This window comes from Hipposideros armiger, unplaced genomic scaffold (genome assembly GCF_001890085.2).
Source record: "Hipposideros armiger isolate ML-2016 unplaced genomic scaffold, ASM189008v1 scaffold_375, whole genome shotgun sequence".
Lineage (NCBI taxonomy): Eukaryota > Metazoa > Chordata > Mammalia > Chiroptera > Hipposideridae > Hipposideros > Hipposideros armiger.
The window spans coordinates 922038-948047 of NW_017731725.1; the positions used below are offsets into that span (position 1 = coordinate 922038).

Sequence of the window (26010 nt, forward strand, 5' to 3'; positions counted from 1 at the left end):
TTTGTTGAGATACTTGCTATTATATATTGTGGTGGTCAGTGGAACCCATAATATCTCCAAACTATGCCTGTACACTAAAGCAGCCATAAATTGATTATACTATTATCCCAGGCAAGGGGAGATGAATAAAGTCCAAATTTAGTTGAAATGTACCTTTATCCAAGTTGACACTCTGGACAGACTGTGTGGCCAACCGAGAGCTAATGTCCAGCTGCCAGAGCAAAAGTAAAAGTCCCTTGTTGCTAGGGCACTTTGCTAGGAAATGACAGTGCCCGTGTTGACAGGCAAGATGTTCGCAGGGCCCATGCCAGGCTTTTGCCAATGCCAGTAAGAGTCACCTTTCCCTCAGCAGGAGTCAATGCCCAAAAGGTCTCCGCAGAGCTATTTAGATCACAAAGGGTAGCCTTGCCCAGATGGAACACTCTAGAAAAGTCCTGAGAAACTCTTGGTATTTAGTCTAAACGTCCTCTTGCCATAGTTGCTTCTCCATGTATTTGATTTGATGAGCCCCCCAGTGATGCCCCACAGCAGCTGATCTGAGTGTCTGTCTGAGAGCAGAGGAGTTGATAACATTCTGAACAGCTTATGAACTTCACTCATATCAAAACAACTTCACTCTTAAAGACAAGTTCATTTGTGTCATAAACCAGTGGATTTGAAATCAAATCAAACTGACACAACAGACAATGCACAAAATAAAATTTTACTCAGATAGTTAAGTGGTTGAATATTTTTATTGCAGCCAAATTTTTTATTGTGAAATAAACATTTTTTTAATTAGTGTCAGCTGTACAACACAGTGCAATAGTTATACGTTTTACCGCTCAAAGTGACAACTCCCCTCCCCCAATCCGCCGCCCCGCTCCCCCCCCAATATCATACATATCTATTACAATTCCTTTGATTCCACTCCCACGTTATACTCCATGTGGCTATATATATATTCAATTATAGTTGACATACAATATTATACAACATCAGCTTCAGGTGTACAGTGCAGTGATCAAGCCTCTACCCCATCCATGAAGTGGTCTCCCTAAAAAGACATGTGACCATCTGATACCCTACAAAATATTTACAACATTAATTATATTCTCCAAGCTGTCTTTCATATCCCTGTGGCAAATTTTAACAATAACAAAATAATCCTCTTACTGATTATATTAAATGAAAATTCCAAAAGCACTGCTTCCCAAAGAGTAGGTAACACTCAGGAGTACACTGTAGACATTACTTTAATAAATATTTATAAAGTGTTTACTATGAACAAGGGATTCTGCCAAAATGAGGAATCTGTATGTGGAGGGAGGGTGGAAAAAACAATTAACAGGGTACAACCTAGTAGGAGTGGCTGTACAAAAAATGATAACTGTACTACAAGCAGGTGGGATTATTTGAGCAGCAGTACGAATGACATGACATGAAAGTTTAGACATCAGAAACATCAATTTCATCTTGGTGGGCCAGGAGCAACCAAGAAGGCTATGTGTAGGAAATAATATAGATCTTGTCTTGGCACTCCTGATGAAATTTAGGTACAAAGAGAGGAACAATGATATATAGAAAGTGGCGTAAACAAACTTTCAAATTTAGGAAGGCTCAGGATCTTTTAATAGTCATTTCATTTGGTTTGAGACATTTATAAAGATATTTATGAAGAATCATAATAAAAGAGGCTGCAAAGCAGACAGGAATTTGATTATCAAGAGCCTTTGAATGTAAAATTAAAGGAATATCAACTTAATTCAAAAGGAATTGTTTTTTGGTCATTATTTATCAGGGAAGAAAAATTAAACTGGTAGTATCATTTGTGAAAAAAAAATGAGGGACTCATTTGTAGGCATTTCTAAAATACCTCTTGGATAACTCCTAGAAATGAATGCAAGTCATTTTCAGGAATACATATTTCTAGCAATCAATTTCCAAATAATTCAATTACAAGCAGTTTTACTACTAAAATGTACCATGGCCTAACCTCTTGATCTTAGACTGATGAGGTTTTAAATAGTCAAAGTAGAACTATGTTTAGCCAAAATTCTAATTATTTTACATAAGAAAATTGACTGTTAGGCATATGCAGGTGGATATATCCAGGTTTCTTGCTAGTTTGAGTAAATTAATTTAGCTTCTCAGAACCACTTGGGTTGTCAAAAAGTCATGACGCATGTTTGCAACAGATGGCACTAGTTCATTTTTTAATGTACTAGAGTCATTCACATCTATGTTATTGCTATGTCATTTGACAGAGGACAGTTCTAGCTTCATTCTAAAAAAAAATTGAGCGATTTGGTTGAGTTTTGGAGATTTCACAAGTTGAAGATCAAGACCAAACTGTGCATTTTTGCCATATTTTACTGTTTTACTTCCATAAAGGGAAGAATGCACATCAAGCTTGTGAAAAGTTGCATAAAGTTACAGTGAAAATGCTCAATCTACAAGAATGTCAGTGTCAATGATAGTTCACGAAATTCCATGCTGGTGATTTTGATCTCAACAATGTTCCTCGGTCAGGGAGGCCCACCGAGGTTGATGACAACAAAATAAAGGCATTGATTGAGTCAAACCCACATTACACGACACGAGAGATTGCAGAAACATTGAACATCCATCATTCAAGCATTCATGACCACCTGAAGAAGCTGGGATATATAAGCAAGCTCGATATTTGGGTTCCACATGAACTCAAAGAAGTTCATTTGACAGCACGTATAAACATCTGCAATATGCTCATTAAACATGAGGAAAACAATCCCTTTTTGAAGCTACTGATAACTAGTGATGAGAAGTGGATTGTTTGCAACAATGTAGCACACAAACAGTCTTGGTCCAGGCATAATGATTCGCCTCAAACGACATAGACAGCAGACATTCATCAGAGGAAAGTTATGTTCTCAGGGTGGTGGGATTTTAAAGGTGTCGTGTTTTTCAAGCTCCTACCAAGGAACCAAACAATCAATTTGAATGTGTACTGTTGGCAGTTGGACAGTTTGAATGAATCCATCAACCAGAAACATCCAGAGCTTATTAATTGTAAAGGAGTTGTATTCCTTCGGGACAACACGAGACCACACACGTTTGATCACCCATCAAAAATTATTGGAGCTTGGATGGGATGTGTTGCCACACCCACCATACTCTCCTGACCTTGCACCGTCAGACTTCCACTTGTTTTGCTCTCTTCAAAACTCTTTGCATGGTATAACGTTCAATTCAGATGAGGCTGTAAATCAGCACCTTGTTCAGTTTTTCACAAATAAAGACAGGTTCTTCTCTGAACAGGAATTATGAAGCTCACTGAAAGATGGCAAAAGGTCATCAAACAAAATGGGCAATATATCATTGATTGATCTTTGTTCTTTATATAAATAAGTGACTTTTGAAAAACATAGACAAAATATGTCATGACTTTTCCGACAACCCGATAGATTGACCACAGCATCAGATTCACTCAGGGTCACATTCCGACACTCAGATATTTTCAACATTTATGAATCCCACAAATGTAAAACAAACATAATAATTCTAATCACCCTCAGTAAACCTTGGATGATTGTGTTTCCCCTCTTATTTTAAACCAGTTCTGTTATTTCTATTTAAGTTCCTAGCACTTTTACTTATATTGTGTTCCCTGATCTTTTTATAAATCTAGATCCCAGAATTCTACTCTGTCTGCAACGTCCTCATTTGTTGCTCCTTCGGATGGGACAGAAGGGGCTGACGCCATGGGGACTTCCTCCATCCCTGCTCCTACAGCACCATCCATGTGCCAAGAGGATGTTTGTCACAACGGAGGCACTTGCTATCCAGTCTTTCTCTCAAGTGGCATATTCTCATTCCAGTGTGACTGTCCACTACATTTCACTGGCCGTTTCTGTGAACAAGGTAATCAATCTTCATTATCCTTTTATATTTCTTTGTAAAAACTTCTCTAGAGGGAGTAAGAGAATTGAAACCTATTGTAAATGCACTAGCACAGACAAGAAACATCTATATAATTTTATTTAAAAATTAGTTCTGATAGAACACTTTTGGTTTAATATTATAGAAGCAAGCCTAAGATTTTTTGTTTTTCTTTGGATTGCCATTCAAAACACATTTTTAATTGCCATACGAAATGAGAGTTCAAATTCAAATGTAGTGTTATTTAAATAGTTTCTTCTAAAATTATGTGTGCTTATCTTTTGCACCTTAGAAATAATTAGGTTCCAATTAATACTATTTTTATTGTCTACTTGTTAATAAAAATCACTATTTTTTATAGTTCATAAGCAGATTTCCAAAGTTAAATTATTTTGGTATGTAAGAAGAGTCCATTATTTTTGATGCTTCAGAACATAGTTTTATCATTAATAGGGCCATTTATGAATCAAAAGACAATTCCCCTATTGTCAACATCTAGTGGCCTCCTGAGAGTCCCTCAGTTCATTAAAGCAGTGCTGGGTGACTAGCGCCAGAAACACCCTGGGCAGATTATAAAGGTGTTAGTTCATGACACAGCTGACTGCATGTTTCTATACTAATAGCTTAAAAAGTGTCATTGTTTTCTATGTACAATTAATCACTGGTTCTAAATTGGGGAAGTGGGATATGAATTACTATTGGATAGTGATTCAGATGCAGAGAATTTCATTACTTATCCAAGATTGTGTTAAATAGCTTTTTTTTAGTATCAAAATGTAGAACCTCTAAAACCTAATTCAATATATATATATATATATATATATATGAGTATATATGTTAGCAGCTCTTTTTCCCAAATGACCCTGTGATTGCTACGTATGTTTTAATATTCAGCCCGGTAAGCAAGTAAATACAGTAAAGAGTAGAAAAATGGAAACATAGTCTATTTTCATGTTCATTGTAAAACATTATGTGTCCTTAAAGCCTATTTTTAACTGTAAAATATTTTTGAAGACACATCACCATTGCTTAATTTTTGAGTGAATATTTAATATCTCCGTAAAGTATCATGAGACTTGCCTTCTGCTGCTGCAATCTGAGACCATTTATATTACTTTCTGTGAGTAGAGTTTTAGGTATATAATTTGGATGTAAAGCCCGTTTAGATCTACACTTAACCATTTAAAACTCTGAGAGGGCTTTTTCTTTCTTTAATTTCATGGTAGGTAGAATCTTAGGAAAATACTCTCTTTACCTTTCTTAAGATATACTTTGATATGTTAATCCAAATTTATTGACAGTGGTGAATTCATGTTATAAAAGGAGGAGTAATCAATCACACATTTTCAGAGTACAAATGACGCTCTAACCATAATTTGTATCTCTCCTATTGAATCCCCAATTCTTCCTCCTCTTAGTTGTGTTAACACTCATATAATGGCCTACAATTTCCTTCAGAAAGGAGAAATTCAGGTTTACTTGGAGTAAATCCAAGGCTTGACTGAGGTTTAGTTGTATTTGGTGTTTGAGGAGGCAGAATGTAGGAAACTGAGCTCAAGAAAAGAATTGAGAATATATGCTCTATATTCATTTTTGAGAATATTTTATTTTTTCAACATTATTAATCAGTTTCTACCTCCTATATTTTAGCCTTTCCCCTATTGAATTTCTAATATTTTAAAAATTAATAAATTGGAAGATAATGTGTTGCTAAGATTAGGTAATCTACTACAGAATATTTTTTTCTAAGTGAAAAGTAACCAGAAACTGTGAGTAAATAATTATTACCAATTAGAGAACTGTTTGGTTTTTTTTTTTTAAGAAGAAGAAGGTTTAAGTTAGGGACATCTGAGGTGTATGATGCAATGCACTAAACAAAATGCATGCAATAGGATTCTTTTTAGGTTATCAGACATGATAGTATTATCTATAATTTTATTGTTGATCTTGACTCCTTTGGGAGAAATATTTCACTATAATATTTAAAATGTGGTGTGATGTGCATTTTTAGGATTGGGAATATTATTTCTAAATATAAAAATTATCAATCTTTATTTTTAACCGTTTGCCCCCTAAATTGGAATTAAGTATCTTTCTTCTTTCATTTATAAAGAAAGCCAAGAACAGGTTTGTGTTTTCAGTCTTATGCTCTAAATATAATTTATAGTGGTATTCATCTTAGAAACCAAATTGACAGGCAATGACTACTGCCTAAGGCTCATAATTCAGGAATCTGGTACCATGACAAGACTTTTTATAGCATTATCCAGCTTGGTCAGATGCCACAGTTTCTAAGTGTAGATTTCAGTAAACAGTATTGTGTGCCAGTTTCAATGCATTTCAACTACCTGATAAAAATCTTGTTATAGATAAACAGCCTGTGAATCAATCAATCTGTGTGTGTGTGTATTTATATTTGTATTTATAATTTCTTAGAAACAGTCTCAGTATTAAATTTCTTAGAATTTAATGATAGATTGCTATAAAAATAATTTCTTAACTGAGTCCCTTATTAAATATATTCAACATCTAAAATATATGAACTTCTACCTCAGGAATGAAATTTGCATAATGTCTTGGGGGGTGGGGGCGGGGTTCTGATTTACTGGACAGTGCACTGGCGGCTTCACGCATCTTATCTCACTGAAATAAGCACTCTAAATTACCCACTTTTATAAAATCTTACCCGCTTTTATAAAATCTAAGATTACAAAATCTAAGGCCTGGAGTTGTTCACTTCCTCTGTCAAGGTCACACAGCTTGTGTCTGGTAGGGGTGGGGTTAGACGCAATTCTCCCTGGCTCCAGTCTTCACATTTCACCGCCGTACTCCACCCCCGCACTCTTTAGACAATCAAATTGAATGTGGTGGCATGACATGGAACTTCTAAATGTCCTCACTCTTTCACATCTGTTTATAAAAGTATCTTTATTTCAGGAAGAAAGGAGCATTTTCTTTAGAAAATAAAATTTTGAAAATCAGAAAACCAAAGGAGTTAATGTTGATCCGATACATGTTTCAGGAAGAAGGCATTATCATGATCCACCTGAAATCAAACTGAAAAGCATATTGAGTGACCCAAAAAGAATCGTATCTGAGTGGTAGAACATCGGAGTGGATCTTTCAGTAGAACTAAAATATAGGAAGTCGATTAAGAAGATTTGAATTGGGAAAATCTAGATGTAGATGATGACACTCTGAAAAAATGTTCCATATTTCCCCGTGTATAAGACAGACCCTTTTTTGAAAAATTTGAGGTCTAAAAACTGGGTGTGTCTTATAATGTGGCTGCAGATTTTTTAACGCATTTCCCGCTTTTTTCGTGCTTGTTTTTGCACTCATACAACCACTGCATAAGACTCACCCAGTTTTTAGATCCCAAAATTTTCGAAAAAGGGTATGTTATACAGGGGGAAATATGGTAATTGCATAGGCATCTATAAAAGTAAAGACACGCTGAAAGTTGGTTTTTCTTTACAGCCTTGCTCCTTTTTACTTCTAGTTAATATTCTTAAGCTGTGAGAGAATGTTAAAGTATTTTATTTTGAAACTGATTTTTTCACAGCAAAATGGAAGTGTGAATGAAGTAGAGGCCCTAACTAAAATAGCGCTGGATTCAGTCATACAGAGAAAGGGTTTCTAGGGCTATGGGACTCAGTCATGGGTCACGGACACACATGTTTCCTACCGACTTGGCATTACGTCATTGTGCTCTACTTTATCAAATCATCCATATCTGATCACCTAATAACATTGACTTACAGAAGCCATTTGATTTAATGGGCTCTTTTTTTTGCGCAACACATGCTATCTTAATTCACATTAGCTAAACCTTGTTGCCTACTTTATCATAATGATCCTGTAGTTCACCAGGGGAAACATAAGAGCAGATATGCTTGCTTTGTTTCAGATGGCTGCATGCAGGCAGATGGCTGTCTCCTACTGTAAAGTTCAGAGTGACAGATTTAGAATATCAGTGCCTTGTGCTGGGGGAAAGTGTATGTCTCTGACTATTAATTATAGGATTAACATTTTTAAACAGCCCTGTACTTTTTAGTGTTCTATAAAACAGTTTTATAAATAATGCAGTAGAGGGGTATTTAAATACCATACATTAAAACGAAGAAATTTTTGTTTTATTTGAAACCCTGTCTGTGTAGATTCCATATATGCTTAAAGGTCAACTGTACTGAGTAAATTGCAAATCTAGAAATAAAAACGAGAGGTTTCAGCAGGTGTTTTGTTTTGCTTTGCATAAAAGACTGCCTTACTATGGATGCTTTTGTTTTTACCATAACTGGAATATATTTTAAAGGTGTATTAGTTGGAATGTATTTGTTAACTTTAGATCAGGTGGCTGAATGTCAGACATTCCAGGGCCAAGAAGGCAGAGAAAGAGAGCATTAATCAACTTATAACAATGGTTTATCTCCTGTCCAGAGAACCGATGGTCTGTATCATCAGAAAAGGGCCAAGAAATGGTATCAGCCTTTTCAAACATAATACCCATGTCTAAAACCCTATTTTTCAAATTAGAGGGCAATGCTGCATATTTACTAGTTGACGGCAACTGCTGAATTATTAAGATGTTAAGTTGAAAATGAATGGGGATTGAAGTCAAGGAAAAGGGCTAAAGGGAGGTAAGATTACGTATTAGCACAGACAGAGGGTTTTATTTTTGAAGGCAGGGGCAAGCTGAAGGTTCCAGTCCTGTGGGCTTTTCTGCACTTCATTGGCTCCATTCTCCAGCAGGGGGCACTGTATTTAGCTGACAGAAAAAGACAGTCCCCTTCCCCATTCTGGTGCTTGTAACTATGTAAAAACTAGATGTCTATCAATCTCTCTATTTACATTGGTAATAATCCAGAAATTTCCATACAGGAAGAGGCGGGAATATCTATATTCCTTCATCCATCAACAAAAGGATGACATTTATGTTGTCTTCTTTATTGCCTTCATTAACTTTTTTTTAACTTCCCTATAAGTCAACACATCCAATTAAATAAACATTAGTTGAACATCTAGCATGTAAAACACATGGAGTTAGCGGAGGTGGTACGAAGATGAAAAAAGCACAGTTTTGTCTTTAAGACTGAAAGTAGAAGTTAGCATGGTGTGTGAAGTGGGGGATGCAAGGAAGGGAAGCATACCTCAGGGGTCAGCTGGCATTTCCACTCCCTTCTTTAAAGTCCCATAATGTCAGCACAATATCATCCCCTACCCAACAATGTCTCACTTAGAACCTGTATTCATTTTTTAATGTTTCCATAACTAATTATCACACAACTTAACGACCTCAACAACACATGTTTATTATCTTCTAGTTCTGTAGATCAGAAGTCTGACACAGTTCTCAGTGGGTTAAAATCAAGGTGTTGGCAGAACTGTATTTCTTCCTGGAGGGTCTAGGGGAGAATCTATTCCGCTGCCTGTTCTGGCCTTTACAGGCCTTCTGACTTTTTGGCTCATGGCCCCCTTCATTCATCTTCAAAGAGAACAATGGTGGGTCTAACCTCTTTCTTATCATGTCCCTCCAACTACTCTTCCACCTCCCTCTTCTACATCTAAGGACCGTTGTGATTACACAGAACTCACTCAGATAATTCAGGACAATCTTGGGATCTCAATATCAGCTGATTAGCAACTTTAATTCCAACTGCCATCGTAATGCCCCTTTGCCATGTAAAGTAACATATGCATAGGTCCTAGGTATTCAAATGTTGTGGACATCTTTGGGGGACCATTATTCTGCCTAACACAGGATGTGTAGTCATTCTTCAGGGGACTTACATGATCATATAATATAAAAGGAAGTTTATTTGGTGGCTATCTGGTGTTCATAGAATTGAGGGAAACAAGTGGCACCAGCTTAGAAAATAAACTCTGAGAGATGCTTGGAAGGGCCATTCAATAGGCAGCAGAGTGAGGCTCATCCAACAGCAGGCTGGTACACCGCCACCACTGAAGAGGGGCTCCTGCTGTCACCATGTTCTTAGTCACTTGCTCAAGATTCAGAGTCCCAGGAAATACCCTAAAACTGTCTAATTAACAAAACCTCAACCATATGCTACCCCATTGCCTGAGCAGGAGAAAAAAGAAAGGGAGAAGAAAGCCATCTTTAACCTTACACTACTAACATAGTAAGTAGAACGTACAGTCCACCAAGATCCCAACCAATAGGCATCTTCTTCATTTCCACACAAAAATATAAGTAATCATTCACACAAGCCTTTTAAAATAGCACATATGCATGAACACACACACACACACACACACACACACACACACACACATACTGCTACCTTAAAATTGAACATTAGTTCTTCTCTTAGTCTTCAGATATTTCTCTTCTCTCTTTGCATCACACCCCTATTTTCTGTTTTCTTTTTGAATTCATGACATCTTTAGTCACTTATACTGAATAAAATTTTAGCAAAAATTTTTGCCATTATTCCTGCAAAAATACATGAATAGCTTATCAAAACATTTTCATAATCAAAAATTGTTCCTTTCCTACATCCAATTTAGATAATCAGGAAAAAATATTCTGTGGAGAAAGTGGTATTTGAAATGACACTTAAAAGGATGAGCTGAAGGAATTAGAATGAGCAAACACATGAAGAGGAGAGAGTTGTGTAGGTTGGCTTGGGAGCAGGGCACATGTGAGTCAGGTGAGAAATAAAGCTGGAAATTCAGGTTGGACCCAAACTATAGAGAACCCTAAATGACAGATTAAAAATATTAAATTCATTAGCAATGGCCTTCAATGGGGAAAAAAGGCATAATGATCAGAGCTTGCTTCAGAATGATGAACCTGAGAGTAGAATTTAGAAAGGATTACAGTGGGTAGGGAAATAAGGTAGAGAGAAAAATTGGAAAGTAATTTCAACAGGCTAGGAAATAGGATAAAAACTCTCTTAACCCTAATGTTTGCTAATAATTTGGAAGTATAAAAGATGCTTGCGTTCTCTATACAGAACGTAGTTTAGATATTTTTATGAAAAATTTACAAACAAATAAAGCTTATATCTTTTAATGTATTAGTTTGAGAAAAAGAAAAAAACATCGTATGAAATGTGATTATAAAGGACAAGGCACACCAAAGGTCCCTTCTTCTCCTCTCTCTTGAACCATTTTCTGTTCTACCTATCCACAGAAAAGCTGAATTATATGCAGTAAAACTTTATCATGGCACAAACGTTATGAATTATAAAGCAGATCTTGTGGGCTTATTCTACAAGAGGTTATCGACCACTTAGCTAAAGATGTATAACTACACGTACTCGTATATGTGCACACTGCTATATCTTATTTTTCTCACTTAAATGCTAAATTCCTCAAAAACCAGACTTATTGTATGCAAATGTATTTGTAACAAGTTTATCAAATGAGAGAGAGAGAGAGAGAGAGAGAGACAGAGAGAGAGAGAAAGAGAGAGAATCTAAAGCATGAAAGACTATTAAAACATGATTAGTATCTTTTTGAGGCTATCAAACTAATTTACTATTGGAAAACACCTTAAAATTAACTTAGTTGAAACTAGCATTGTACAAGTATGGAAACAGAAGTAACTAGTTAAGAAGCTACTAGTTAAGAATAAATCTAGAACTAGAACACAAGGTCCATATTCCAAATCCAATATTTTATCTGCCACACAAAGCATGTGGCCTCCAAAGCTGTTCAATGGTATATTCCAAGTTGAATTTCAAGTAAAATATATTCAGTTGCATATGTTTGAGATAAACAATTGCATAAACTTAGATAATTTAAAACAGTAATGACTTCAATTGTACCAATTTACTGTTCTCTCTCTATGTATATGATAGATATAGGTATATGTAGACAAGTAAATATGACATTTGATGAATTTATTAGTGGTCCTTTTAATTAACAGGCATGTTTAAAAGTATCTTTTTCCCCCCAAGGTAAATTTACTTATAAAAATATACAGAAGAAAAGTTAATTAGAATTCTTTATACTACTGCCTATGAAATCACTTTAAGGTGATAATGTTTAAACATAGGTAATTAGAGAAAAGATATGCAATGATCATAAAGTACTTTATTTTTAATGGTCTATAGAAGCACTATCCAATAATAATATAATGCAAGAAAGGTATGAAATTTACCTGGTGTATACTTTATACTTACAGTATATTTTAATTTGAATTAGCCATCTTTCAAGTGCTCAATGGCAACATATGGCTTGCGGATACTGTACTGGACTACACAGTTCTATAAGACAAATGAAAATGGCTAAAGAGTTGTGCTGCCATTGCTTATACAAAAGTATTGAGATGAGAAGATGAAGAGACTTTTCTACTTAAAGGTTTGATTAGAGTAAAATGTGAGGAGATGGAAGCAGCTGAAGTTATATCAAGTCTGAATTAAAAGACTGAATTACACTATTTGTTAAAATAGTAAGCTTTAAAAGTTCATTTATGTAACAAACTCTGGAACACTCCTTTTGACCTCTCGTAATTAACTATGCGTATATTAACTGCCTGCCATTAGATGGGATGACCCAACAGAATCCTGAAGCCTTAAATAGCAACTATACATTTATTTTGCCAGATTTATATATCAAGCCCTAAACTTTTGCTGTATGACAGACATATGTATATTACACTTGTATATTAAGTAAGACCTTTCACACAAAAATGGGCCACGAATCTTCTACAGAAATTCTCTCCCATTTTTATACTAATATATAAGATCATTTATAAATGAAGTGAGATGAAGTCATTCGTCCACATTTCTACCACAAATTCTTTGCATATATACTATGTACTAAGTACTGCCTCAAACATGGTCATGCATTGGTGAGTAAGATGCACATACTCCCTGCCCTTTATCATTTACAAGAAGTGAAAGCCAGTACAGAAGTAAATACTCAAATATGTAATCCACACTGGTATATGAACTCCAAATAGAGTGCTGTAATAAAGAAGAATGGGGTGGGGCGCAGTGAGAGTGGAGAAAGACCAATTTAGAAATCTACTATTAGGAAATGTCATTTAATCCAATACTGAAAAATGAGAAGGTTACCATCATTTGGAAAGCAGAGAGGAGAGTATTCAAGATAAAGAGAATATTATGTTGCCATGAAAATGAATAAGTAAGAATTACTTTTTACCAGTTCCTTTTTAAGGGAAAACTATAAGTTCCAATAATTTTCTTAGACTAAAGATGGAGCTGCAACAAATTAATGAAGAGAAAAACAATTCCATTAATTTTATTCATCTATTTATTCAAATTTGTAGTGGGCCCAATGTTTCTTCCTGGTCTCAAGAAATTTGGTAAAGTTTTACAGTCAGATACTAAATGCACTGGTGATTTTTTTCTCAGTTCCTGTAGCCCATACTCTTTCTAAGAAAACATTAAGCTTTTCCATATGAGAATATACTACTATACAATTAAATCACATAGGGTTAGTTGAAATCTATCTTATTATTTATCATTTTAACCTTTTAAATAATGGTAGAAAAGCTACACAAATACTTTTATATTCTATTTACAATGAAATAGTAAATATTTGAAAGGAAATTTTGTTTTCTAGTTAACTAGAAGAAATCAGGGCAAAGAATTGAAGAATATAAACTTGGATGATATGAGAATAGACCAACAGTAAAAACAAAGGCTAATGTTAACCTGCCCTAAAATGTTACTATGCAATGACAAAACAAAAAGATTATGATGACCAGAGCTAATTAAGAACAAATTATGACAGGCCAGCCAAGTTGCTCAGTTGGTTAAGAGCTCGCTCAAGAGTGTGAGCCCTGAGCAAGAGCGGTTCGATTCCTGGCCTGAGCTAAGCTGCCCCTGAGCTGCCAACAAGTGGCAGAATGGCTCAGCTATAAAAGAATAAATTATGTGACCCCTGGGAAATTGATTTTTTGACAAATGTTTTCTTTAACATATGATATACCTTTGGCAGGAAAAAATTAATAGAACTTGTATTTAAGAGGCAACATTTTGTCCTTACTCATAAATATAATTTTATTAATGAAATAGAGACCTACCAGAGCAAAAAGGATTTATTCTTTAAACTGCCTGCCCTTGAAGTACTAAACCAATTTCAATTGCTTTAATCTATTTTGTTAAGGTATCTCTATGGATATCTCTTTATTTTCTGTCCTAGGATAGATATGGGTATGAATAAATATGAACAGATTTGGAGAGATACAGAAACTGAAACCAATGCTCGCATATATATATATATATATTTCACCATTTGTCTGCAGTTTTCTTTGCTGCTTGTGGATTGAAAATTAAGAACGGATGCTTTGTGTAACCTTAGTATTTTTGTAGATTAACATCAGGTGTAGTAACTAAGAAATCAACAGATAAAAACAGCCAATAATTACCATTTCACACTTGTTTCCTACCATGTTAAGTTTTTTATATGCATTTTCTCTTTCAATCGGCACATCAGCCCTGTGAGTCAGATAATACTTTATTAGTCGAAGTTCTTTTCATTTCCAAGGTATAGAAATCAACTCTATAAATAATTGCTTACATTTATTGGATGCTTAATATGTGTCAGGCATTGTCCTTAATGTTAGCCTGTAGTGATTCATTTATTTCTCATGAATGCATATTATTTTGAAGTAAATACTATTCTATCCTCATAATTGAAGAGAGAAAATATATGCAGAGATTTAAGTAATTCGTCCATGTAAATTTTGGAATTGAGATTTGAATCCACGTTTTTAAAACTATCCTTCCCATCTAATCCAAGTTAATGTAAGCAAAAATAGAAAAATATATAAAAATATAAAGGCAGCATCTCATAGAATTCCAGAATTGGAATAGAAAGGTACCAGAACTAGGAACAAAAGCACTCTGGGTACTTTCTCTATTTGGGGTCATGTTTCATTCTTACCACCTCCTAACTGACAATGGCTTTTGAATCAATACTGTAGAGTCCTTCCCCCATGGAGAGACTGAATATTTCTGGGTTAGACCCTTGGGAAGAGATGTGTGGCTTAGATGACCACCCCTAACCCAATCAGTCTGGCAAAAAATATGCTGAAGATCAGAATGCAGTTGCCCAAGAAGGAAGAATTATGATTGGCTGGGAATATACCACAAAAAGTGTAAGCTATATCAATATCCCCATCCTACTGATGAAGAAACTGAGGCACTGAGAAAGTAACCTGCCTAGGTCATACAGTGATTGGCAAAGCCAGAACTCAACTCAGGCTATTATATGCCAAAAATTGTTCTTTTAACCATTATACATTTCTGCAGTATTTAATTTTTTTTCCTTAAAAGATAGGGTATAAGCATTGAGAGAGTGCCATCTATATTGCCATAGTAATGGATTTAGCTTATTAAATGACTTGACTTGGTGGGTTACACTCAAGAATAATTTCTTCCAACAACAACTTAAGATATTTTCTACCAGATTTCTCTTCCCCTTATTTTGAGACAATCTAGATATATTTCAAAGTTTTCAGGTCACTTGCAGGTATTAAAAAGTCTAACCCAATTTAACTAATCCAATTTCATGCCATACCCAATTTGAAGCTTTCCACACCCTCTCAGCCCCCTCTCCCCTTTCTTGATACACCTCCTCCTTAAAACTAGTCTCCAGGGTCAGATCAGGGGTATAAGGAACCAGAAAAAGTGTCAAAAGTTTTATTCCTTGGCAAGTGCTGATTGTAACTCTGTGTAGGCAGCGAATGCATTCTGTCATTGCAGACACATCAATGGTTTGTTGGTGATTCCCTACAACATTTTTCTCTGCTGTGGGTTGTGCACTCTCAGCTGATCTCTTGCAAATGTCCATTAGTAACTATCTGGGAAGTACATTTCTACCATTTTTGACTGGTGCACCTGATGCAGTAGATATCTCATTAGAGAAGGTTATTTCTAGATGACTTGAGCCTGGTTACCTAGCACCTTCCTTGTCATCAGTTGGATCTGAGAAAATCTCAGTTATCACTGTCCTGTCAACTAATAGAAGTGCACATAAACCTATTAGTGAATCCTTCTCCTCACTATTTTTGCAAGCTTCTCCAGCCCACTGACTGCCTTCTGGATTCCCCCAGCAAAAGGCAGACCCCCATCTCCAGCCCCTGCCCCCCAACTCTAGGAACACATGTCAAGTTCTCCCAAAAAGCCTCTCTACAGAGATGGCAACAGAGGGGGCCCTACAAATTGCTTCCAGCTAGCCACAAGTTCTGAGTGATACTTTTTAGGACTTCCTCATTTGGTTAGGAGTGGGGCAAGGTACTTCACAGTGCTCTCTCCTGTTTTAAATCCTTCTGAAGAATCTATATAATAAAATTCTGGCTTTCTCTCATGTAGATTTAGGGAGTGATGGTAGCAGGACCCGTGGGACTTTTCTTAGAGTGTACTGCCTAGATATATTCAATACTTCTCTTTAGAAAGGGAGGAATTGTCACCATTTGTCTGCATTGCCTGCAGTTTGGAGACTTTAATAAGAATTTTGAGAACACAGGAAAAGGCCTCTTACATATGTTATTATATTAATATAAAGCTAGAGAACATTTTAATCAAGACAGGAAAGGATCCAGTATCTAGGAATACTGGTATATCTTCTTGCAATTCTTTTCAGACATTTACACTGATTTATCCAGAGTGTCAGACAGATCCAAGCCTACACAAAAGATCTTGAGAGTCTCTTTAATCTGAAAGTCGCATTCTCCTTACATTCTAGAACATATGGATTGTGATATAAAGAGTGAGTGGAATCACTCCCCAGGAATGTTTATGTTTCCTCTGTGGCTGATGCAGATGACTGGGAACTCAGCTATTTGAGAAGCATGGGCTTGCTGAAAAAGGCCGTAGGCTGGGCAGGAAACGACATGGAGTTCAGTCTCATCCCAGCCCTTCATTAGTTGTACAGCATTAAGGAGGCCATGACTCTTTTGACCTTCAGTTTCTCCATCTTTGAAGTGGCAGAATTAGAAACAATGTGAGAGCCCCTGTCAGCTCTAACATTGATTGACCTCACATTGACCTCGAACTTGAAACCTCTTGATTTTTGTTTGGCCGTTGCTCTGGACTTGGAACGGAGGGGCAGCCTATGAAACTGTGCTTCCGTACGAGGGGCCCTGTTGAACTGGCCAGGAGAGCTTGCGAGTCAGGCTGTTTTTTTGCTTTGCTACCCTCATTGTTACAGGATGAGTTTCCTGAGAGGCGGAGAGCTAGGCGGAGAGCTAGGCGGAGAGCTAGTCGGAGATTAAAAACCAGGAATTTTATTCAGGGAGCACATTTAAGATCAATACATGAAAGAGAGGCAGCGGGATTTGATAGCAAGTGCTTCACAGCGTCTGCCACACCAGTACCTCTGTTTATGCCCGCTTAGATCCATAGTGGGATAGACTCGTCTTTTCCAGCCTAGGAATTCTAAAGTGGTCCTCTCTTAGGTGCTTTCCCAGACATGACTCACAAACAGAACTGCTTCTGAAAAACAAAGGGCTTTGGGAGCAAGGATTCTGATTGGAATTGTAGAGAATATCTTGAAGTCCATATTTTTCCTTAAGCTTCTGTTCCTAATTGAGAGATTTCCTTTCTCTCACAGAGTGAAAGGATGTGATTTCTTGTTGTGTATGATTACCTGAGGTTTCCACATCAACACCCAGGTGTTTCAATTACCTGGACCCACTACAGACTCCTTTCCAAAGATCTGTGCGTGGTTTTTCTTTTTAAATACATTTCATTACCGGACACACATCGCCCTTCATGATCTGATTGGTACCTGCTTACTTGCATGGATTTGTTTTCCTGCAACATCCTGACGTTGAAAACTATAATCCAGTTATAAGAAGGGGCTTATCATTCCCCAGCATTCCCTGTGCTCTCATGTGTCACAGCCCATGCACTCCAGCCTTCCCTTCTGTGCAATATTCCTCTTAATCAGGTTAGCTAATTTTCACCCTGAAAGACTTGGATTAATTATGACTTCCTCTGGGCACCCATCTTGTTGCCATTCCCATCGCAACCTGCTTTTGGTTTCCCATGCTACTTTTTCCTTGTATTGTGTGCTTTTCTCCACTGTTGTATTTATTCACTGTCTTATACTTTCATAGTATATTTACTTATGTGCCCCTCCCAGATGTTAAAATATTGAGGAATGTGGCTTTTTTTAAATGTCTTTCTAACCCAGGCATCTAGCATAGCACCTGAGTTATAGAAAGAAATCGTTTTGTTGTTGTTGTTGTTAAATTTAAAGAGAACTATTTTCTTTATACCTAAATAACCATTTAGCTATTTAGGTATTTTAGGTAAATACCATGGTATTTAGGGGAAAAGGACAAAGTGTAAAAATCATTTCTCTCTATAGAAAATTAAAGACTCGATCCCTGACTTTGTCCCCACCCAAACTGGTTCTGAATTTGAAGTTTTTCAAATTTTATATTCATTTCAATCTGTGCTCTGAATATTTAGGCAGCCCTCCTAGCATTAATTTGTTGAAAAACTCCTCACAACACTTACATTTACTGTTCTCTCCTTTTGTAGATAAACTCTAAAATAGTTATACTATGGTATTTACAAATATGCTTGAAGTAAAACTTACAAATATTTCTTAGGATGCTACTTTAAGGCTGTCACGGGATTTAAAACATGGCAATCTAAGAGCTAGACAAAATATTTTGTTGGCATATTACTGAACCTTTGCTAGAATTCTTTGTCCTGAATAAATTGAAAATAACCCTTAATTTTCATAAATATTTATTACTCTCAAAAACTTTAAACAACTCAAATAAATTTTGAGCTCAATTAGAGTATCATAAACCACTTAAGATTATCCCATAGAGCTTTCTATAATGGAATTCAGATGAAAGGAAATGAAATGACTTGCAATCTTTTGAAGTAGAATAGAAGTCTGAAATCAATAATGTATACTTTCTAAAATTTTTTGAGAAATTTTACTTATTTCTATCTTATTGGCATAACCAGGTACATACTATAGCACATGCATATCAATTGATACATTACACCAGAGTCAAGGTCTTACCAGTTAACTTGTTGCTAATACTCTTCCCTTATTCAAACTCTGAATTCCTTTACATGAATGTAAATCTCATAAATATGCTCTACATGCATATACCTCATTCTGCAATACTGAAATACCAATTATGTTTAGAAGATCTTTATTGTCATATCTAATCGCAACTTTTCATGATAATCCCATGCTTATGATTTCCTATGATGTTTTATCATATTTTCTTAATCACATCTTTAACTTATGTAAATATTACTTTGTATTTAGTGTATACATACTCCATAATATGTGGAAGTATATCCTGTGGAATAATTAGATGCACTTTAATGGCACCACAAAACAACTACTGAAGTTTTCTGTCATTTGAGCTTTCCAGTAACAATGTTTGTTTGTTTTTGTTGGTGTTTTTTTTGTTTTTTTGGTTTTTTGACTTTGCACAAATTTCTAACACCTGGTTTAAAAAGGAATCTAAAAGCCCTGTCTGCTGTGCATTCCTATGTGCAGCACAGCTGACATTTTCTTGGCATAAAATGCAAAAGAGCCACTTAAAATTAGTTCCCCTATTCAAATTAGCATGTGCAGTGCCAAAACTGTGTTCTGCAAAGAACCTGTACACAGTTAACGTTTTGGGAAATGCAAAGAATGAAAACAAAAGGAAAAGAAAGCCAAAAATCAAACTGAGGTTTCTTTCTTACATATTGAGTTTATATAATTTTCTGTTTCTTTACAAGATAGAAACTTGAGAACTGTACACATTTTCATGTTAAATTGATTTACAATTCACTTTTTGTAGAGGTGATAAAAAGGCATTATGTATGAATATCCAAAAAGATTACTGTGCAATCACTTGAAAAGAGCCAACATTGAGAATTACTAAAAATGATGAATGTGTGAGTCTGGACACAATTAGAGTTTGTAAAATCAACCATACCATTGTTCAGATGTTTGAACATATGTTTGAAAGCCCAAAGCTTATCTGTATAGAATTGTTCCCTATTGTAGAGCAATGTATTCACTTCATTTTAAACTCATTTTGTGTTCTTAAAAAAAATACATAATCCACATATATCAGGCTAATTTACATTTAGATCATTTGGAATGCTGTCTTTTAAAATGCCCTCTACTCTTTTATTTTTTATATATTTCAAGGCATTAACATCGCATATTAATGCTTTATAAATCTCTGCATTAGCATGGTATGCTTCTGCTTTTTACTTACTCAAAGCCAAAATCCTTGGTGATAACTGTGAACCTAATGTCAACTTTCTTCTCTCTGTTCATGTACAAGTTTCCACCACATTCAATAAATATCATTTATATTAGTTTACAAATATAATACTTATCTGGTCTTGCATATTTCATGCTGATCTATTTCTATCATTATCCATCCTGTTCCACATCACTGTTCACATTTTTTTGAAGCTACATATTTGCAGGACCTTCTCAAGGTCTCTGTTAGTGAACATATTTCCATGTATCTTTGAAGTAGAGACCTAGATAGTTTTGTTCTTCCTTACCCTTCCAAAACTATGTGACATTTTCAGACATTAAAAGGGGGCCCCTCTTTAATTCAAACACACTCTGCAAAACACATTTTACAAAAATAATTGTTCTCTATTTAGCTGTGAAGGACATAATTTATTACCCTCAGTTTAAGGAAGAAAATAATGTCCTCTAGTCCTAGATATCAGTCATTAATTAAGTCCATCTACGTATGTCATTTCTTGTCGATCACTATTAATTGTTACACTAAATTAGACCATCTGAAGATTAAAGTGAGCCTTTATTGTCTCTAGACATTTATGCCCTGTCTTATTGTTTATATACGTATATGATCTTTACCCAATGTTTTGATATAAGCATAGATTAAATGGGCCCAAAGACAAAGGCCTATGACCTTTCAATAAATACTCCCTCTAGACTGAAATTTAGGTGATTTTTCTATCAATGCCTAGTGGGCAAATTATTCAACCTGCTGTCAATATAAAATATTACCAGATCATTCACATATATTTGCAGTCATAGGTTGCAAGATTCCCTTAAAGTTTACATTTCAGAAAAATAATGAATTACTTTTTAGTATAACTATGTCCCAAATGTAGCATGGAGCACACTATTCTAAAAAATAATATGCTGTTTATTTGAAATTTAAATATACATATTGTAGATGGCCTGCATTTTATTTGATTAATCTGGCAACACTGCAATCATTTCAAGGAGACTATGCCTTAAAAACTTAACTTATTAGAGCTGGAAGGGATTTTAGAAATGGTTTAGGTCAGGGGTCAGGTCTGCCAACTTTTTCTATAAAGAGCCAGATAGTAAGTATTTTAGGCTTAGTGGGTCACATAGAGTCTCTTTCATGTATTTTTCTGTTTTGTTGTTGTTTGTTTTGGGGCAACTCTTTAAAAATGTAAAAAAATACTTATAGCTCACAAGTTATACCAAAGCAGGCTATGGACTGGATTTGGCCAATGCCTGGTTCAGGTCAACCCCTCTAATTGTACATATGAGCCGCAAATGCTTTGCTAAAATCAAGAATTGGCATTTGTATGATCTTCCCTTGCTCTGCCTTAGAACTTTAGATCAGCATGAGTTGTTAAGGAAAATGCTGGCTCCAAGCTTCTATATTCTCACAAATCATCTAGTTGAAAATGTTTTCTGGTGTTTGTCAAAATATGAAAATCAATCTTATCCATATATCCTTTCTGAAAGTCATACATTATCCCTATTAGTGCAAGGTTTGCTTGTCTCCAGACTTCTGTTCCCCCTTACTTTCGAGACACACACACACACACACACACACACACACACACACACACACACACACACACAAATGGGAGCATAACTAAGTAGTTCTGAACAGACTTGAAAAATCTCTTAAGGTAATTGAACAAGTACTGGATTCTCCTTCAGATGGATACCTTCAAATGAATCATCCCATACATGAAATAAGCATTCATCATTCATTTTTGAAAATGTTTATTAGGTGTTCCCTATTTACTAATATATGAGTTTATGAAAGTAAAAATAAAATATTGTCTGTACTACTTTGTTCTTACCTGATCTCTTAGCCTCTGAATTCTTAGAACTCTGTTCAAAATTAGATTATCCATCTTATGTGACTTATGTTTATTTGATAAATGAACACAGGCATCAATAGATATTTAATAACTTTTACAAAATTTGTTATTATTGTTCATGTTGATTTTGATCTTGGTTTTTTTCCTCCTTGTCTATGCCTACAAATATAAACTCCTTTAATGAGTAGCTCTTGCTATACTATCAGCCAAATGGAACTTAAATGTTTTATTTACAGCACATTTTCCACCCTCTCTTCAGTTTTAAAAATGTTTTAGTTGAAGAATTAGAATCAATACAAGGATTATGCTTCCTTAGTGATCTCTAGGAATTAAACAGTACTATCCAATTTTAAGATAGATAGATACATAGATAGATGATAGATAGATAGATGATAGGTGATAGATAGATACATAGATAGATAGCTTTAAGTATATATTTATATACATATGTGTGTTTTTTAACATATATATATAAACAATTTAAATTCTTCCCATTTAAAATATTAGCATTTTGTCACATTTATTTTCAAATTGTGCCTTCTGGAAATTATTTTATTTTTGTTTACACTAAGATTTTTCTATTAATTCATTTTTATATATCTTATCATTCATTATCCATACAAGACTTTTTAAAATCTGATCTGATTAGTGAATTGTTTGGATTTTCCTGCTCGGGTAATTATGTACTTCCACATTTTCTCTTTAGATGAGATTATTGGAAATTGCACAATGGCAATTTAACTCAATAATTTTTTATTTCATTTAGGTTGTATTATTTTTGAAAAGATTAAATATTATGTCTTTTATATTACATATATTATATATTGCAAAAGGTTATAAATACATATGTACATATATCAATTAAATTACTTTAGCACGACTTCAGCTAAGGAGAAGAGAGGGTGAACATAATCTATATAGAGATAAAAATAGACTTCATGAAATTGAGTAATTGAGACATTGAAATCTGAGAGTACGTTTAGTCGTTCTCAATGGTGATATGGGGAATGATTTTAGGAGCTGCTTGAATTAGCATTGTATGACATTTTATTACCCAGTGAGAAAGTTGTTTCCCTATCAATTCTCTTTTGATCCTTCAGATGACCTAAAGTCACAATTTGGTGCTGGTATATCTTTAACATGTCTATATTTGCCAATTGTTTTTTTCAAAAATAGTACGTGCATATCTCAGATTTAGAGCATAAGGGAGAAGATAAAATATCAATCTACATTTTAATCATTGTGATTATTTTTATAGTTACTGTTATGGACAGAATTATCTACCCTCAAAATCCATGTGTTGAATCCTGAATCCCCAGTACTTCAGGGTGTGACTTTTTTGGAGATCTAGCCTTTAAATAAGTGATGAAGTATAATGTCCTCCAGGTTCATTCCTGTTGTCACAAATGACAGGATTTCATTGTTTTATAAGGCTGAATAATACATAGATAAATGACAGATAGATAAGTAGATAATAGAGATGTAGACGGATAGATATAGATATAGATGTAGATATATAGCTCACATTTTCTTTATCCATTCATCTGTTTAGAGACAATTAGGTTGTCTCCATAGCTTGGCTACTCTGAATAATGCTTCAGTGAACATTCTTCATTGCAGGGAAAGGAAAATGTCTCTTCGAGATAACAATTTTGTTTCCTTTGGGTGTATACCCAGAAGTGTGACTGCTGGATCATATGGTAGTTCCATTTTTAAATTTTCAAGGAGCCACTGTATGTTTGCCATTATGGATATACCAATGTGTAGGCCCACCAACAGTGCACAAGGGTTCCGTGTTCTCCATATCGTCATGAACACTTGTTACCTGTTGGTTTTTTGATACTATCTATCCTAACAGATTTAAGATAGTATCTCATTGTGGTTTTGATTTGTACTTCCATGATGAGATCAGTGATATCTTTTCATTTACTTTTTGGCTATTTGTATGTCTTCTTTGTACAGTGTGGCAGCTATAGATATAATGTATTGTATACTTGAAATTTGCTAAAAGAGTAGATCTTAATGTCTTCACTACAAAAAAAAATAGTGAATATGTGAAGTGATGGATATAGTAGTTTGATTGTGTAAACATATCAAAATATCGCATTGTATACCTTAAATATATACAGGGCTTATTTGTCAATCAGATGTCAATAAAGCTGAAAAATTAATTCAAAAAGATATAATTAAGTTAAAATTAGGTCACTGGGGCTGGTACTAATGCAATCTAACTGTTGTCCTTATAAAAAGGAAAAATTTAGACACAACAGAAGACACCAGAGTTCTGCACACCCAGAAAGACCACTTGGGGACACAATGAAAAATTGACCATTTGCAAGTTAATGAGAGAGAACTCAGAAGAAATCAAACCCACTGACACCTTGATATTGGACTTGTAGCCTCCAAAACTGTGAGAAAATAGATTCTGTTGTTTAAGCTACACAGTCTGTGGTATTTGTAATGGCAGCCCCAGCAAACCAATATAGTTTTGAATCCAATTTTGAAAATGCTAATTTATTTATTTGCCATAGTGATATAAAGCTGCCTTTTAAAAATAAACTAGATTATATAAAAAGGCAAAGAATAAATATGAATAAATGATAATAGTGCTAATCAGCTCAAAATCTAGAATCTATAGAAATATAGTTGCAATCTACATAATGGGAACATCAAAATTTAGAATTAGATTAGGAAAAGGGTGATCAAAGAGATAGAAGATTAAGGAGTTACTAAACAGGCAGGCAATAAACTAGAATAAGGAAGTCATCAAAAGGTCAAAGGAGGAGAGAGATTCAAAACTCATGACATTTCAATTGTGTAAAACACAAATATTGAGAAAAGTAAGGGTTTAGAAAAGAACATTGGATTTTGGTATTAAAAAACAGAGCCACAGTCAAGAAGAGGTTAACTGAAAGAAGCTGAGACAGTGGTTAAACAGAAAGGAAAGAAGTGGGACAGTACCTGAAGGTAGAAGGAGAATCAAGAAAATATTTTTTAAATCTAAGAACAATCTAAGAGTTGTAGCTCCTAAAAGCAGAAGGGAAGGTGCTAATGAGAAAGATTTTGTTTAAAAAAAAAAGTAGTATTGGAGCAATGGGATCCTGAAGACATATGGAAGAAAAATCAGAATTAAGAACAAAGTAGAAACTAGGTAGCAGAAATTGAAATGGAGGAAATGTATGAATGAGTTATAAGATTGCATGGTCACTGATTTCAAACATATGAATATGCATTATCTGAAGAATTGGGAATTGTATATCCAGGTATAATATGAGAAATTGAGTTCGTAGTTAGATGCGAGTATGACAAATATTTCAATTTAATCAGTGCTCAGGATCTATAGGAGAGAAGGAAATTAAGAAAGATGAAAAAGAAGGAAAGAGAATTTTAAGATGACCACTATAAAATTACATTTTAAGCTTCTATTTGAAATATAAACATAGCATTATTTAGAGAACATATTTATTACTAGAAAAAAGTACATATTTACAGAATACTCTTCAACTGCCAAATCTGTCAATCTCATTTATGAATTAAAGATTTTAAGAAATATGACCTTAAGGAGTAGCTTTTAAAGTGACAATTGATGTGGCAGTTGTTAAACAGAATTTGATTTTCTTGTATTAGCATGATTTGTTAGTTTATTGTTTTTAGATAGTAAAAGTATTTCTTCAACGCTGAAATGTCAATGGAAATTAGATATAGAACGATAAAGGAGCAATAAGATAGCAGAAGAAAATGAAGTGAAGTAGCCATTTCCTTATGTAAGAATATATTAGTGTGTTTTGATCGATGTAGTCATGCATTCATCTACTCAGAAACATTATTGAATGCTTAATAAGAGCAATTATAATGCAGTAAGCACCTAAGAAGGTAAACAGATTCTTTCTCTGATTTGTGATGAAATTTTTACACATTTACTCCTACTTCCCCTTTTAACCTGTAATGATGGTCACAAATATAACATCTCAAATAAATTAACAATATCATCACATTCAAAAAGTTCATAAAATCACATTAAAAGACCTCATTGAGAGAAACTAAATAT

General features: G+C 34.7%; 1 protein-coding gene across 1 annotated transcript in view; it reads left to right on the forward strand.

The window, feature by feature from the left end:
• The window catches only part of LOC109393324 (protein eyes shut homolog), a 1090347-nt gene that overhangs the window by 707415 nt on the left and 356922 nt on the right, over positions 1–26010 (forward strand). Inside the window, 1 exon segment of the mRNA XM_019662404.1 lies at positions 3650–3882. Coding sequence (XP_019517949.1) covers positions 3650–3882 — 233 coding nt within the window.